The following is an 18,595-nucleotide window of genomic DNA, read 5'->3' on the forward strand; positions in this document are numbered from 1 at the left end:
CCCGCTGCCATTGAAGCAATGTGTCCCTTTTGATGGTGCCATGCCCATGGAGGGACGAGCTCCCACACACCCAGGACGCATTGTTTCGGTGGAGGCTGGAGCGCACCTTAAGTAATCCCAAAAAAAAAAAAAAAAGTTATCGCTGAAACAAAAAAAGTTATCACAAACAAAACACAAAGATACAGAATCCAAGACAAGGGAAAATGCTGGGTGAGCCAATCAGCTCACGGCCTAAATCCAGTAATGCTCTCATTGGTCGATGTCTCGCCGGGAACCAATCACGCGCCTTGAATTAGTGCCCGTGGCATTTACAGTACAGTACAGACATGCACAAAGCCTCTGAGTCATTCAGCACGCAGGGAAAACGCTCTCGCACACCAACATGAAACAATGCATCTTTCCGTAATATGCCTGCCGATATGGCTTTTATTTTTAAATGTAATTATTATTATTATTTTATTTTATTTTTTTAATAAATACCGTTTTTTCCAAAAACCCACAAAGCACTGAAGATTACATTGTGTGTATTATAAGGGCAAATCTTCCTGACCTTCTTCCCTGTGTTGTGCAGGAAATGAGAATGTTGCAAACATGGGGGCCACTGTTGGCATTGTGGCGAGTCTCTATTGAAAAATAGATGTGAGAGGGGTTGCAGAAGTCACTAAATATAGAGACGTCGCAAAGTTGGCAACACCACAGACATGTCTTGCTCGCTTGTACCACCCTCAAACATGTACACATATTTTACGTTTATTTTAGCACTCAGGATGGCCTGTGGAAACATGCTGCCTTTCATCGGTCAGTCTTGGCACTGTAACAGACATCTGGTTTGGGGAAGGAAATAACACATGTACTGTGTTGACTATGTGATGTGCTGTATTGGGCATCTGGTGCACATGAAATACAATAAAACCAGTAAGAACTACTTTTCTCGTCATGCGTGGGTCTCTTACGTATAAAACATTGGATAAGATGTTAAAAATTGATATGTGTGTACCACACACACACACACACGCACACGCACACACACACACACACACACACACAAAATGCAGGAAATGGAATGGAGTCATTGGGATACTGTATATCTGTCAACTCAGCACAAAATCTCCATGAAATTTAAGTGGGTTTTACACACGGGTTAGATCAAGATTTGGTATCATGTGAAAGCCCTTTTCATCACACAGCTCTCATGGCCTCTCTACTGTATGTGCATCGTCAAATGGTGACAGTAGTAAGATTGTTTGAGTGACAGAGGTTGGCCTGCTTAAGCTATTTGGCAATGGTCAGATCTGTGAGCAGGACACCAGATGGAGGCAGAAACCTCCATGGCAACAAGTGAATCAAGGACATAGAACTCAAACAAGGTATAGGAAAATTAGCCAGTGATGGCTTCGCACAAGGACCATTCATTTGCAATCTGAATGCGGAGGGGGTCAAGATATCCTGCTGTGGAGGAAGCCTCAGAATTTGAAGACGTTTCCATTAACGCCACAAAAGTTTGATCATTATCATTTTTTTCAAGCAGTCGGTAAAATTGTTTAAAATGCCTTTGAGGAGCGTAAAGGAGGGGTACTTACGGACACAGGTAGGCTGGATCCCGGTCCATGTGAGATCTGGTAAACAAAGGCGGGTTATGGAGCCCTGCAGGATGTGTCCCTCTTGGCACTCGAAGTCCACTTTGCTGCCCACCTGGACACGAGCACACAGAAAAACAAGTGATCCACAATACGTTTTGTGAAATGATTTTGTGTTATGTGAGGGTTGCAGCTAACGATAAATCTTTGGAATGGCTATCCAAATACAAAGCTACCTTACTTTTGCCTTCACTTCTAAATCCATGTCTTATCAGATATCCTGGTGATTGCTGGGAATTTGAGATTTCCTGATCGGAAATCGGGGCCGATTACGTGATTTTCAACCGATCCGGTATTTGGTGAAAAAGATCACTTTTATTCATTTTCTAAACATTTAGGGATCCAAAAACTACAAAAATAATCCAATTGTGCAAATATTTTGCCAAATACAACATAATAGCTTAGTTTTATATAATTCAATGTTACATTTTTGTTTTTTTTTTTATTAGTTTGCGGTATAGTTAATGAGACTAACAGAGCTGCAGGCACGCACACACAAAAACACTCACACACAAACATACAAACACACACACACGCCTCCACTCAGCTCCCTTGCATGCAGCGGCAGAGCGCAGGTTGGACTTCACAGATCGTTTGGAGGGAGAGGAAAGCCGCAAGATACTCCTAAATACGTCTGCCTTGCCTCATATAAAGAAGACTCGTCGCTAAACGGCATCGTCAAAGAGATGAGAGAGGGACAGACAGGTTTGTGTCACATGTGACACTTCCAAACGACTTCACGTCAAATAGAAGTTTAACGAGTGTAAATTATTTGGTGACAAGCAAGCTTGTTCCCCACTGGTTGGATTTAACGAGGCCATAAAGCAATAGTGGCGACATGGTGGGCGACTGGTTAGCAAGTCAGCCTCACAATGCAGAGGTGCAGAGTTCGATTCCAGGCCCCAGCATTCCTGTGTGAAGTTTTCATGTTCTCCCCATGCCCGTGTGGGTTTTCTCTGGGTAGTACCATCCGGGTTTCTTCCCACATTCCAAAAAAATACATGGTTGGTTGATTGAATGTTCAAAATTTTCCCTTAGTGTGAGTGTGATTGCGGACGGTTGATCGTCTGTGTGTGTATGTGATTGGTTGGCAACCAGTTAAGGGTGTCCCCCGCCTACTGCCCAAAGATGGCTGGGAGAGGCTGCAGCACGCCCGCGACCCTCATGAGGATGGTGGATCAGATAATGGATGGATAAACCAATAGTGTCGTTTTTAGATGAGAGAAGTCCCACACTAAGCACCATGTTGACTCTTAACTTGCTCAAGTCTATAATGATTAAATGCATTGTTTAGCATTGACAGAATCACGCAAACAGAGGATCCCCTCATTTTATGTCAAAGTTTATATGAGCCACTCCACCAAATTGGTGCCATTTGCATTGTCAGGCATTACACGATTACATAAAAATACATTTTTAAAAAACATCCTCCACATTAATGTGGATTAGGTTTAAAGTTTACCTTCAATTTGCGTAAATGGCATGGCTATAGTTCCTGAATTTGATCATTTTAATGCTAAAAACCCACAGAGATTCAGGATGATACAATACAATGCATCTTGATTTATACAATTTCTTTCAAGGTGTACACCTTGTTTGAGGCAGTAATATATGACAGACAAAAACAATGACTGAGATGGACCAAGACACATTTTGAATTGTTCAATATGTGCAACATCAAATTTAGAGCTGAACAAAATAAAGGAAAACTTAGACCCACTATTAACCGAACATTATATCTTTAATACAACAAAAATATGGGAATTTAAACTGATGATTAGAGCTGCAGACGGCATTATGATCGACTGGTTAGCCCGTCCTCGTCAGAGTGCAGTGGCTGTGGGTTTGAATCCGGCTCTGGCTTTCATTTGTGGACTTTGCATGTTCTCCCTCTGCCAGCCTGGTTTTTCTCCGGGTACTGCGGTTTCCTCTCACATTCCAAAAAGAGGCATGGTAGATTGACTGAACGCTCTAAATTGTACCTAGGTGTGATTGTGAGCACAAGTGGTTGTTTGTCTATGCTATGCCCTGCGATTGGCTTGCGACAAGTTCAGGGTGTAGTGCTGAGATAGGCTCCAGCATGCCCACGACCCTCGTGAGGATAAGCGGTGTTGTGACTGTTTGTTCCTCCTCGCTGTTTCAGTTGCTGTGGCGCTTTTATGCTTTGGGCCTTTATTCTGTCATGTAAGGTTGATTTCTCACAGTATATAAACTCGGATTACTCACTGACACGTGGTCAGTATGTCGAGTTTTCTCCCAATGGGAGTGTCAGTTATCATCCGCGTCTTCTGCATCCAGTCCTGCTCTCTCGAGTTACTTTGTATTTTTGTAGATATAGACTTTTACATTTCAACTTCCGTGTGATGTCTGAATTTGGGTCCTCGCGTGACAAGTGGCTCAGATAATAGATGGATGGAGATGTATATTTCTAGATGAATTTGAGAAAAGTCTGATGCACACTCTTTTTTCCTTAATGCATTGCCTCAGTATCGGATCGAGACACAGTTTCAGCAGATACTTAAAACCAAAGACTCGGGTGATAAAATAACGCAATAGGGACATCCCTAAAAGATAATGTTTTCACTTATCTTTAAAGTGACACTGAAAAGCAACAAGAAGCAAATTCAATTGAAATACACCAAGTGAACATATATCAGGGCAAGTGCTGAGCCTGTGGCGGTGGTCATAATATATATACTTTGCTCGGCTGTGCTCTATCTGAGCTGATTAACACAGACACAGGCACACGCACGCATGCGCGCACGCACGCCTCACACACACACACACACACACACACACACATACACACACAAACACAAACGCATACACACACTTTATTACACACACGTACACAAACACACAAACGCACACAAACACACGCACATGGACTTGCACAGGCATCTGCTTCTTTTCTTTGGAAAGCACTAAGGTCAGATGGCGGCGCACACACACACAATATATATCCTTTTGTATTCATATGTCACAATTGACACAGATTTGAACATGAATAAAATTTGCTGCTGCTTCCGCATAAAATTTACTACTGTTCCTGAAAATGTGAACAAAATCCTACATAGAATACATAACACTACAGGTACATGCTTGCTAGGTCGCGTTGTTCAAGTAAACATTTTGGGCAAGGAAAACATGCCTGTCTTCATCATGAGGCATTCGGTATGCCCCGTTACCATATTATAATATTACCCCTACACAAAAAACAATCTGATGAGGCAAGATAGGTATTTCTTGCCGATATTATTGAGCCATGATACACATATCGATCGATGTGATAAAAAAAAAAAAAAAAGAAAAAATAAGAAATAACCCATTCTTGCTTGGCTCTCGACGAAGGCGGACGCTTTTGCTTTCTGCTCCTGCCCCCCCTCCCCCCACCTTCCCTGCTCGCCACTCAGTTCATGTGCTGTCTTTGTCTGACTTTTCCTAGCCTCCTGTCGTATTTTCATCCTAAAAACAAACATGGAATTGGTTGGCTGGTCTCTCGATGCCATCGACAAAATTTTCTCAACGAGAAGAGCAGGCAGTGGGGAGCCTACTTGCCCCTCGCGGACTTTTGCTGCTGGGTACACCCTAGATCCCTGGAGGAAGTGGAGAATGGTGTGCCTGTCAACACTGTCCGTTGAGGATGTGGAAGACATCTACACTATTGGCCTTCTGATAACAGATATGCTGCTGTTTGGTGTTCGCAGTTTCCTGATCTATTGCAAAATTCAACCGACAGGAGCGGCTCTATTGGAAGTGAAGAGGCTGCCGGTCTAAGGATGGCATAGTGCGGATGTCCAACACTCAGATTCAGACTGTGCTCAACCGCAAACTGATGCGGCTTTGGAGCGTCACTGCAAGATGGACAACAACTTGGAGTAACTGGAATCCGTGCTCAAATATTGAATGAAATCGCGGATTTGGCTGATCGACGCCATTTAAGAGACACAAGCCACAGACTCAAGACTGTCTGAAATTGTTGGGCAGCCTGCTACCAAAAACAACATCTGCTATCTCGACCTTCCCCTGATGAAATCACGCATGGAAGCTAGTGCCCGACCATCACCCCCTCCTTCTCGGCCATAGACTGATAAGCCAGGACTGCCTCCATGAGAAGACCTTGACGTACCAGCTGCGGCCTGACACACACACACAACCAGACAATCACTCGCGCATACACTCCCTTGTATCACCGCCTTCATTGTTCATGTCTTGTGACCTGTTGTAACTGTCATACGCTTGTGCTGGAGTTTTTTTTGCCTAACTCAAATTATCCTCAAAATGAGGATAGTTCGAGCGTGGTTTTTTTCTCCCCCTTGTGGTTTCTTTCTGACTTCCGGGTTGAGTGAACGCTGGCGCGTTTGGCTGCTGCTGCTCAACCCGTATTGTGTTTTATTGTTTTTGTTATTGTCAAGTGTCCTTGGGTGTAAATAAAATGTATTATTATTATTATTATTATTATTATGTCGATTAATCGCCAATCCTACTAGTATTAAAAAAGAAATAAGCCTGTATGGTTGAATTGAAAAAAAAAATAAGCCACTCTTCGCTGCAAATATTCATCATTTTGAAATTGGCAATACCAACATTAATTTTAATAGAACAAGGCAGCCATCCGTTTCCTATCCCATTATCCTCATGAGCATCACGGGGCATGGTGGAGCCTATCCCAGTTGTCTTTGGGCAATAGACGGGGTACACCCTGAACTGGTTGCCAGCCCATCGCAGGGCACCCATAGACAAACAACCATCTGTGCTCACACTCACACCTAGGGACAATTTAGAGTGTTCCATTAACCTGCCACTTGTGTCTTTGGAATGTGGGAGGAAACCGGAGCACCCAGAGAAAACCCACGCAGGCACGGGGAAACTCCCCATGCCTGCGGAGCTGGATTCAAATCCTCCAACTCTGCACTGTGAGGCCGACGCGATAACCAGTCGACCACCAGGCTGCCCCATATGTGTTTAAATGATTTTAAAATTATAAATTTAGTGTATGTGAATGTGGCGACATGAATGAATGCTTTTAAAATGTTCTGTACTGTTTTTTTGTATGTTAGTTATACACTATTTAACAACGAATGAGGATCATTTGAGAATGTGTGTGTTACATGTTGCGTGGGCCGAGGAAGCCCTCTGCGCCACCCCACGGATGCAAAATTGAAACAAAATTCCTCAGTGACTAACATAGATGCCAATGAGCACATTTCCAGCATGAGCCAGCAGTTGGTAAAACTGAAGGTGTACAATTTGGAGTTGAGCCAAATTCTGTGCTCTCCTGAGTGCAATTGGAGTTTCTAATGCAGGCATGTTCAGCTTGGGTTCTCGAGGGGCCGCTGGCCTGCCTGTTTTCCATCTCTTCCTGCTGAAGCACATCTGATTCATATGATCATCTCAAACTCTGATAACGATCCTGATCATTTGAACGAGGTGTGTTGGACTAGTGAGACACGCAGGACAGCGGCCTTCGAGGACTTGGTTCGGACACCCCTGTTGTAATGCAGAAGCATATCCCACTATCTGGAAATCAACAAAATTACAATCCTCTTCACTATTTTTCAATTCATGAAGTACATTGTGTGCAGTGTATTCTGAAACAAAATTTACTAATTTACCTTAAAACCAGTTGTGTAATTCATGAAGCCATGTTCGGGCACTCCTGGATTTCCACATGTGGTTCTTGTGGGCTCTGAAAAAAAAAATATATCACGACGAGGACAAGTAACATTAGCTGAAGGTTAAGAAAATCCAGGACAGCAATGGATGATTAACAAATAAGCAGTATATTTTTGGGCTTTATTTCCTAGCTTCTAACATTTTACATTCCCTTGATGATTTAACCTCCGTTAAACTGAGTGAAGATAAACAACATATCTGGACATAAATATTCATGGTTAAAATGGTGTTTAGTACCAATGCAGCGTGGCTGAGATCCACTCCAGGTGCCGTCCTCCTGGCACAAGCGTGTTGTTGATCCGACCATTATAAAGGGGGCAATGCAATTAAATGTGACCTCTGACTTAAAGATGAAGCTGCGCCCTTCTCGCAGTCCTTGCGCAGGCGTACCAGGATCACCACAGAATTTGGCTGCAAAGGCACAGATAAAAGAATATTCATCATAACAATAATCATGTGTTACAAAAATGATGAGCTGAAGGCAAACATCCAATATAGAAGAAGCATTCGCACTGGCAAGTGTGAAGCAAAGTTTTTTTGACTGTACTTGAACAGTCAAACTGGGCAGACATTCATCTTGGTTAGCTAGGCGATATTAAATGTTGAGTAAATGAATACTGAACACGAGCAGAGACGTAAAAGGAAAATGGAGTCAAGTGCTGCTGCTCACCAAGGGCAACATTTTAAATTATGTTGGAGCAATACCCGCGATAGATGAACACATGGATTATCATTCTTTCAATTCTGCAGTTCAGAAATCTATTAAACTTGACTGGAGTGACTATGAGTGATTTAGCTAAGGCGAGAGGCATATTTGTTAATGAGATTTATTGCCATTTTTCAGTTTCTGGATCCTTTAATCCTCCATAACAAAAACGATCAGGACCCATTACCTGCTGGAGAGTAGAAGCAAGAGTCACAGTAGTCAGTCAGATTGTTGAAACAGTGTGTGATTCAAAGCCAATAATGAGGCAACAGCGCGAAATGTTCTTAGAATTTACGTGATCAGGATTTTTGGGGGTGGTCACCAATCAACAGTGAGCACTTACAAAAAAAAAAAAAAGCAATCACCAATCTTGTCATGTGTTAATCGATTATCTAAGTTCTCCATTTTGCAGTTGTTTTTCATGTTTTTACATCTGCATTTATTTTGTAGTACAGTCAAACCTCGGTTTTCGTCCATAATCGGTTCCGGAAGGCTGTTCAAAAACCGAATTGTTCGAAAACCGAAACCACATTCTTTTTAAAATAAAAATGTTTATTGAACACATCTGCTCACAATGGAAAGCGACACGAGGAAGCGTCATTTCCTCATGTAAGGAAGGCGAGAGGAGTCAAATGGTGCATTCAAGTGCGCTCAGTTTGTTCGAGAACCAAAATTTGTTCGTCATCCGAGGCATAAAAAACTAGAAAATTTTGGTCGAAAACCGAATTGGTCGAGAACTGAGACGTTCGAAAACCGAGGTTTGACTGTAATTGTTTCCTCTCTTTCAAAAGTATCAAGTATCAAGTACAACTTTATTGTCAAATGTGCTGTATACAACAAGTGGAGCCGCTTTACTTTCTGCTTTTGTTGTTATTGTGTCCACCTGTGTACGACTCCCATGTGAGTAATCTGCATCAGTCAAGCACAGATTCTTCTTCTTTGACGAATGTCGTGGCCAAACATGCTGAAAACAGTCCATATCAGGCGTACAACACTATGTGACAAAACAAAAGACAAAAAAAAACAAAAAATGCAAGGCTCTTGAAGAGCACTTGCCGATGACTGCCTACTCGGGTGCCATCTTCGAAAAAAAAAAAACAAAAAAACAAACAAACAAACAAAACAAAACAAAAAAAAAACAATTAAAAACCAATGCCGTGCCGAGTATTTTTAAAGAGCAAGAGGTTAGAGATGAGCATCATTGGCCGAGGAAGAATCTTTACTAAAACAGAGGTCCCCAACCTTTTATGCCCCTACGGACCGGTTTCATGTCAGACAATATTTTCAGGGACCGGCCTTTAAGGCCGGATAGATACAACAATATAATGTGATATGACCTGCATGAAAAGTGTGGTATTTTCGAAACATAATAAACACGAATCATGACACGAGGTATGTCCTATCTGGCCGCAACATTCTCTGATCGCTATGGTAACGTTTAAACATGCCTTCAAAATAAGATACGCCGCAAATAAAAAGTGGATGAAAAATACGACTCACCATCGCCGCTTATTATGCAGACGAGGCTTAGTGCGTGTGAATCTCCCGTTGAGATAAAGCCGTATTTGAAATAGGACTCCTGATACTGTCTTTTAAATGTAGCCTTCTCTTTCTTGAAAGACGTAGGCTACTCTTCTGTCTCCTGGCTGGGCCTTTTCCCCTTCCCAAAAAACAAAAAACAAACAAAAAAAAAAAGATCCACTCCAGGTGCCGTCCTCCTGGCACAAGCGTGTTGTTGATCCGACCATTATAAAGGGGGCAATGCAATTAAATGTGACCTCTGACTTAAAGATGAAGCTGCGCCCTTCTCGCAGTCCTTGCGCAGGCGTACCAGGATCACCACAGAATTTGGCTGCAAAGGCACAGATAAAAGAATATTCATCATAACAATAATCATGTGTTACAAAAATGATGAGCTGAAGGCAAACATCCAATATAGAAGAAGCATTCGCACTGGCAAGTGTGAAGCAAAGTTTTTTTGACTGTACTTGAACAGTCAAACTGGGCAGACATTCATCTTGGTTAGCTAGGCGATATTAAATGTTGAGTAAATGAATACTGAACACGAGCAGAGACGTAAAAGGAAAATGGAGTCAAGTGCTGCTGCTCACCAAGGGCAACATTTTAAATTATGTTGGAGCAATACCCGCGATAGATGAACACATGGATTATCATTCTTTCAATTCTGCAGTTCAGAAATCTATTAAACTTGACTGGAGTGACTATGAGTGATTTAGCTAAGGCGAGAGGCATATTTGTTAATGAGATTTATTGCCATTTTTCAGTTTCTGGATCCTTTAATCCTCCATAACAAAAACGATCAGGACCCATTACCTGCTGGAGAGTAGAAGCAAGAGTCACAGTAGTCAGTCAGATTGTTGAAACAGTGTGTGATTCAAAGCCAATAATGAGGCAACAGCGCGAAATGTTCTTAGAATTTACGTGATCAGGATTTTTGGGGGTGGTCACCAATCAACAGTGAGCACTTACAAAAAAAAAAAAAAGCAATCACCAATCTTGTCATGTGTTAATCGATTATCTAAGTTCTCCATTTTGCAGTTGTTTTTCATGTTTTTACATCTGCATTTATTTTGTAGTACAGTCAAACCTCGGTTTTCGTCCATAATCGGTTCCGGAAGGCTGTTCAAAAACCGAATTGTTCGAAAACCGAAACCACATTCTTTTTAAAATAAAAATGTTTATTGAACACATCTGCTCACAATGGAAAGCGACACGAGGAAGCGTCATTTCCTCATGTAAGGAAGGCGAGAGGAGTCAAATGGTGCATTCAAGTGCGCTCAGTTTGTTCGAGAACCAAAATTTGTTCGTCATCCGAGGCATAAAAAACTAGAAAATTTTGGTCGAAAACCGAATTGGTCGAGAACTGAGACGTTCGAAAACCGAGGTTTGACTGTAATTGTTTCCTCTCTTTCAAAAGTATCAAGTATCAAGTACAACTTTATTGTCAAATGTGCTGTATACAACAAGTGGAGCCGCTTTACTTTCTGCTTTTGTTGTTATTGTGTCCACCTGTGTACGACTCCCATGTGAGTAATCTGCATCAGTCAAGCACAGATTCTTCTTCTTTGACGAATGTCGTGGCCAAACATGCTGAAAACAGTCCATATCAGGCGTACAACACTATGTGACAAAACAAAAGACAAAAAAAAACAAAAAATGCAAGGCTCTTGAAGAGCACTTGCCGATGACTGCCTACTCGGGTGCCATCTTCGAAAAAAAAAACAAAAAAACAAACAAACAAACAAAACAAAACAAAAAAAAAACAATTAAAAACCAATGCCGTGCCGAGTATTTTTAAAGAGCAAGAGGTTAGAGATGAGCATCATTGGCCGAGGAAGAATCTTTACTAAAACAGAGGTCCCCAACCTTTTATGCCCCTACGGACCGGTTTCATGTCAGACAATATTTTCAGGGACCGGCCTTTAAGGCCGGATAGATACAACAATATAATGTGATATGACCTGCATGAAAAGTGTGGTATTTTCGAAACATAATAAACACGAATCATGACACGAGGTATGTCCTATCTGGCCGCAACATTCTCTGATCGCTATGGTAACGTTTAAACATGCCTTCAAAATAAGATACGCCGCAAATAAAAAGTGGATGAAAAATACGACTCACCATCGCCGCTTATTATGCAGACGAGGCTTAGTGCGTGTGAATCTCCCGTTGAGATAAAGCCGTATTTGAAATAGGACTCCTGATACTGTCTTTTAAATGTAGCCTTCTCTTTCTTGAAAGACGTAGGCTACTCTTCTGTCTCCTGGCTGGGCCTTTTCCCCTTCCCAAAAAACAAAAAACAAACAAAAAAAAAAACCTTTTCAAAGGCGTTTGTTTTTTTATTCATTTTGCTAGCTCCTGGGTTTCATTTCCTATCACGTGACTGAGATGCGCGCATTCACCTGCGTCAAGAGTGACATACTGTAGACTGACATAACAGAGAATCCGGTAATTTTTCAAAATAAAACATTTTTCAGATTCCGAAATGAATAAAAAAAGAAGGAATGTAAGTCATTTATTCTTTCTGTGCGGCCAAATGACCCGCGGCCCGGCTGTTGGGGACCCCTGCTCTAAAACCTCCGCCATCTCCGGTGCGGGTAGCGGCCTGTTGGTTGTTATATCCAGAAAGTGTGCATCTGTGCAATGAAGTGGAGTCTACACTTACACTCGTAAATTAAATCGCTGAGACACCGGAGCAAAGCAGCACTTTGTTCATCACGCACGCAAGGTGTGCAGATAAATTAATTCCCGCATTGTCCATGTGTTTGTGGCTCATTAGCGAGCAAGCACCATGTCTGCTGCACTTCCTGGTCTACTCATTCTCCAAAACGTATTTTGTGCCATCAAAAGACCATTTCATCCTACATTTTTCCACATCAAAATTGGAATCTCACTCGAATTGCATAGTATTGGCTGGGAACCATATGCCTTCATTCCTTCAGCATTAACAGAATAGATGCATTCCACTTGATGTAGCAGTGTTTATATCATTGCGCAGTCTCATCCAAATTTGACGTGTGACGCATTATCGAGTGACTTGTTTCATGAACATGGTGGCCAGCTATATTATTCTTCAAAATTGTTTTTAAAGTTAATAAATGTCCAAGAAGATATTGATCAATTACAAAAAAAATATATTCAATTTTTAGTCATGTAAATGGTGTACAAATGTGTAGTAACCCTTTAAATTGGAAAACCTCCAAAAGAGTGAGCGGCAAAGAAATAGTAAAATTCTACCCCAGAGAAGATAAATGAACACCTGGAAAATATGGTTAAAATTGATCTGCGAGCTTACATTTGACCTTGAAATATATTGGTGTGTAAGGTTTAAATAAAAATAGAAGGAACAGTTGTGAGACACCGCCCCACCTCCTCTCTAGCTTTGAAATAAGGGAGCAAATGTGATGTGATTTTCTTGACTGTTCAAACAACCATGCATTAAACTGAGGTGCTGCAGCAATCTGACACAGCTTTTACACATAATGTAGGCTAAACAACATGGCATGCCTCATATTGCCAAATTGCTTGTTGATACATAACTCGTTGCTGGCAAAAGGCATTCATTGCACTTGTCCCGTTGACACAGAGTGACAAGGTGCAACAACCATGTAACATTCCAGTCTTGAACTCCCTCTGGGGACTTCTGCACACATCATGTGATAATGATTTGATTATTACTCACGCAGGCACTGAGGGAGGTCTCCACTCCACGTCCCATTCCCAGTGCAGGTGAGAACAGCAGGGAAGGACAGCTCATAGCCTGACAGACAGCTGTAACTCACACTGGTCCCCCATTCCCACACAGAGCCCTCCAATAGGCTGTTAGGGATGGATGGAGGCGTCACACACATCACCACTGTGGGAAATATAATGGGACAGTATTAATTACTTGTAACAGTGTTTCCGGTCAAGATTAAGAACACTAAAGGTGCAGGGATACTCAAGAGGTAAATCAAGCAAAACCAAGGCTGGGAAAAGTGCGGAGACACAAAATAAAACATGGAGGATTTAACTCAAAAACTCAAACAACTACTACCCCTCTAATGAAAAGATTTAAATGGGACAGTGCTGCAGGCAGCAGTGCAAAGTCTGCAGCACCAACTGGATCATTTCTTTAGTCTGCTGATGTGAATTCTTTTTTGTCGCTACTGTTGAAAAGAAAACAAACATTCAGACTATACAGTATTTAGCACAAGCACAAAGACTAGATGGGATTGACAATTAAATATTACAATTTGTTAAAATCCGGTTTCATAAAGAAAAAGCCATCATAAGTGCAGCAAACTTTTTTTTTATGGCTTGGATATCATAACAATGATTTAAGTGAATATGTAGATACCATACATAGTATGTTGGTCATGCAGTTAGAAACAAAGAGTGAATAAACCAATATAGGGATGTGATATGTTAATTAAATAGTACATTTGCATGATTTTTATTTTGACAGCGCATATGCATTATACATTATTATAATGCTAGTCAAAGAATTTGAGCACCCTGGTGATGCCGACACAGCACTGCAAAATCAGGCACAGTGGGACTTAAGTGAGCCACATGATCCATTTTGATATCTGTATAATTACAACATGTTTGAAATTGTAGAGGTTTCGGAAACTTAGCAACAAAGGGGGTTGAGGTTTGGCGAAAAAATATCTTTAGGCATAGAACGTAAATTATCTTTCATTAATTACCCATTCTTGAAAAGGTGTGTATTGAGTTTGAAACTATGATATTCAACCTGAAGAAAATGATCTGCTTTGAAAGCACTTCTGTCTCGAGCAAACTGTCTGTTTACCTGAGAAATGAGGTAGATCACTTGTGTGACTTCAGCCATCATTCCTCTCTCTCTTCTCCTTCTCTTTTCCTCTTCTCTTTCTCTCTCGCAGTTATATTCATATATACAGAAGCACTGTACAACATCCATTCCAAATGGCCTAGCAGTTATCCTAATTACCACCCTCAAGGGTTACACACAGCTCCATAGATAATGTTTAGTATTCTGCAAATGCAAAACCATTTGCATATTTTGGTACATAGTGGGGATGGCAGCAATAGAAAGATGCGGCAGCGTGGTTTTATGGGCATTTTAAAATCAGTATATAAGGCTTATAAGCTATCTATTGATTTTTCTTTTAGGGTGGAGGGGGGGCAGGATGAAATCACATTTGGTTTGTTTATACCATATAAGACGAGCCCATTATAGCGATTTTTCCTGCCTGAGGATATTGAGTTTCATCATTTTAGCTTCATCAGAGAATAAGAGTAACATGCCCCTGCAAAATTTTCAGGCATTAATTCCAAGGTGTCATCCACCTTGTGTTCGTCAATGGAGGCTGATTCCCCCACTAAAATACGCAGCCGTATACATCTATATACTGGTTAAATATTAGTCTTGTAGCGGTGGTACGGTGGTCGACTCGTTCGCCTGTCCGCCTCACAGTACACAGGTCATGGGTTTGAATCCGGCCTGGGCCTTCCTGTGTGCAGCTTGCATGTTCGCCCTGTGCCTGTCTGGGTTTTCTCCGACTACTCCCATTTCATCCCAATATTCCAAAAACATTGATGGTAGGTAGACTGAACGCTCTAATTTCTCCCTAGGTGTGATTGTGCGCACACATGGTTGTTTGTTTGTACCCTGTGATTGGCTAGAAACCAGTTCAGAGTGTACCCTGCCTGCTGCCTGAAGACAGCTGAGATACGCTCCGGCCCACCTCTGAGCCTCGTGAGGATAAGCGGATCAGATAATGGATGGATAGTCTTGTTGCTTTGGATCAGTAACTAGACCTTTAATGAACAGGTTGGCTATCAACAATCAATCCAGAAAATAAAATGAATGAAAATTAAATAAAAGCGCTGAAAGCCGGACAAAGCATGGGGAAGCAAAGAGTGTCCCCATTTTCCTAAATAGTTCTAAGCATCATTTGTACCTCTTCGATGAATGCGCCAAACATGGGATGTAAGGTGTTGGCAGGACTTAAAATGTGTGTCTGAAGTGTGCGTCTGTGCCACACAAACAGCACTACTGGCTAGTAAAATTATGCACAAGTGAACTTCCTTATCTTTTAGTTCTCCATTATTTCTCCCTCTATTCTAAGTCCCTCTCTCGTCCCCATTCTCCCTTCTTCCCTCGAAAACTGCTCTTAACCAAGCAAAATTGCATTAGAAGATTTACTGAAAAAAAAAAAAGAAGTGGTCAAAGTGTGTTGTTTTCAAACATCAAGTCTGAGCAAAACACTGGCTCCCTCTAAAGTCCCTGTAAAGTGAAAATAAAACGACTTCAGAATTTGACACTCCACAGAGAAATGTGTTTTAACTAGCCTGATGAATATGAATAAATAAAAACATCATTTAGATAAAATGTGGTTCCAAAATCAGGAAAAATACTTCATTAATGTTCTTGGATGCTACGTTTGTGTCTGCTGAATGTGCTGAAAACACGCCCTGCTCTTCTTATTTGTTACTCAAATACGTTCTTGTATGAATACACTATATGTGCTCAAGAGTCTGTCGTGTGAGCCAAAGGCTGACTAGCATGTGTTGATATATTTAATCACCACTTAACTTTCTCAGAATTGTCTCTGTTATGTGGACCCACACACAACACAGTGAAGCAGTGACTTATTGGTTGACATTGGCCAATGGGCTAGCGGGCTTGCGACGCCCACAAACCATCTAACCCGCGAGGTCATCAGCCCACAGACCATTGTTGCAGTCATCCAGTAAGTCACTGCCTCACTCGGTTTGTGTTTTGTGTGGTTCCACATACACAGTGAACGAGCGAAGATGCGGACAGGCAGGCTAGGTAGACGGTTGACCAGGTCATCCGTAAAAACGGCGCTCAGTACTCATATTGTGGAGGAGGGCGGACAAATGCCAGATAGCCCATGTTTGTACTTGGGCTTGGATTTAGCATTTAGCTGTTAGAATGTAACTGGGCTCTATTTTTGTACCTAGGGCAAGTTTAGTACAACTGTGTGCATGCGTGATGTTTTCTTTCTTTTGATATTTTCATAGACGGGCGCAGATACAAATGTGCATTTGCTGCAGCCCAAAGAGGTGTTGTTCCAAATAATACCACGAAGATGGTGAGAATAATTATGCGTTCATTGAATTGATTTCTTCAATGATTCAGAGTGCTCACTGCACGTTGTTATACTTTATGAATGAAATATGATGACACTCACCACACGTGTCCGCAAAGCTCAGGATCTGTCTGCCGAAACCTCGATCAAATCCAGCAAAATCTAATTTAACCACTACTTAGACCTGTTCCGAGCTGGTCTAAGGTCTATTCTACATTCAGTGACCAAATTTTCATTTGCGTTAGAGGTGGGTGAAAGGAAATGCCCTTGTTCCGGTGGTGCGCCCAGCATGGCCCAATGAGTAACCCAAACACGGTAAATTAGACTTTCCCTAGCACGAAAATGAAGATGTGCCAGTTATAAGGTGAGTCCTACAAAGTATATGTCAACAATTAAGTGCGAACTAGTTCACATGTTTTCAGCACTCTTCAAACACATTTCAATTAAGAATGAAATCACAGAAGTCAATACAGTATACAGGGTCTTTGAGTTGAATCAAACAAAAGAAAAAAAGACAGTCACACAAAAAGTTAAGTGGCAGTACTGTCTGATGGCCTTAATATCTCCTCATTCAATAAGGAATCAAACCAAATGAAATCCCTGGTTTGTCCTCAAAAGACTTTTGCAATAGGCCAAGTAAATGGAGGCAGGGGGTGACAGGAATTTAAAAAATGAATCTGCGTTCCTTCCTAATGACGCATGATGTGGAGAAATGCCTAAATTAAAATAAAGAGCCCATTTAGTAATCACACTCCGCTCTTTGGTCTGTATTTTATTCATTTGCCCCTTGAGAGAAATAAGTGCTGTTGCAGAAGTGAGAGCAGTGGAGTGAGTCAGAGGGATCTTCTAGCTGGCTGACTAATGCACACAGGTCAGCAGGAGCTGACAGCATTCTAGCAGCCGCCATGGTCCAAGCAGACGTGAAGGTGTGCTCATTTTAGTGTCTGCGTGTGCACTAGGGAGACAGATGGGAAATTAAACACTCTCGTGGGTGCATGCATGCGAGGTGTGCAAGCATCTGTGCAATGAAGAAGGTTTAACTCTTGTGTTTACATGGTAAAACATTATTAAATGCATGAGAAATAAGTTTCATGCAACTTGAAGTCGCCCACAAAAAACGATAAGGAATCAAAGTTCTTTCGAGTTGGTAGTATGAAAACTTTCATTTTGAAACATTACAATCTAATAAATTGCATTTGTGGTCCAATGGGTTGATGTTCTGTCTCCCGGAAGGACCATTCTTGATATTTTTCTTTATACAGTGAAACTCCTCTACAATGAAACCTACATGGGCGAAAATACCCCCTAGTGTGAAAAAATGTTCATGCATGTAAGCCATTCCCACTTTTCTGCTCCCCCAAAAACGAAAAATCCCCCTGTTCCGTTATACGAAATCTTTTTCTCTGCTCTTGCCTTGCGATGAGATTCACTACAACGAAAACAAGACTTCCGCAAAAGTCTAATCCAACCTCAGCCAACAGCGACTCCTACTTCTTCGCTCCGAAACCGCAACAGCAACCACCACACTGGTTTACACATGCGCAGTAGTCCAGGAAGTATTTTGTTGCATTGCTAAAATTGTCATGTCCCGTTTTCGACAGCAGGTGGCAGACGGTGCTTTCTGGCCGGATGCACACCTGCTACCTATTTGTAATTAGACACTGGCTTTATTAGGGCTGTCTTTCGTACTCTCACTTGCCAGAGAATTGCTTGCCGTGCCACTGCTTTGCCCATTGTGTCGGTACTTTACATTTTCGCATTTCGTCGTTGCGCGCGAGTTAGAATTGGTGTTGTATTCTCGTTGTGTATTATATTGCGACAAGTTTGTTTTTTCCCCTTTGCCTTAGTGCGAGCGTTTTTCGTTATTCGGTTTTTACGTGTTTTCCTGGTACTCGTTTTTTGCTAGCGTTTTCTGTTCTCGTTTTTGCGGTGCGGTTTTTGTTAATAAATCTTATTTTCATACGGAGTTC

The 18,595-nt window shown here is 41.6% G+C and overlaps 1 protein-coding gene across 1 annotated transcript in view; it reads right to left on the reverse strand.

The window, feature by feature from the left end:
* LOC109529648 (CUB and sushi domain-containing protein 3-like) overlaps positions 1–18,595 on the reverse strand; it is a 447,797-nt gene that overhangs the window by 38,878 nt on the left and 390,324 nt on the right. The window contains exons 60-63 of the mRNA XM_019893029.1: positions 13,226–13,399; positions 7,551–7,724; positions 7,253–7,326; positions 1,581–1,692 (exon numbers count right to left, since the gene is read on the reverse strand). Coding sequence (XP_019748588.1) covers positions 1,581–1,692; positions 7,253–7,326; positions 7,551–7,724; positions 13,226–13,399 — 534 coding nt within the window. The remainder of the gene's footprint in view (positions 1–1,580; positions 1,693–7,252; positions 7,327–7,550; positions 7,725–13,225; positions 13,400–18,595) is intronic.

This window comes from Hippocampus comes, unplaced genomic scaffold (assembly GCF_001891065.2).
Source record: "Hippocampus comes isolate QL1 unplaced genomic scaffold, H_comes_QL1_v1.1 scaffold94, whole genome shotgun sequence".
In the NCBI taxonomy this organism is placed as follows: domain Eukaryota; kingdom Metazoa; phylum Chordata; class Actinopteri; order Syngnathiformes; family Syngnathidae; genus Hippocampus; species Hippocampus comes.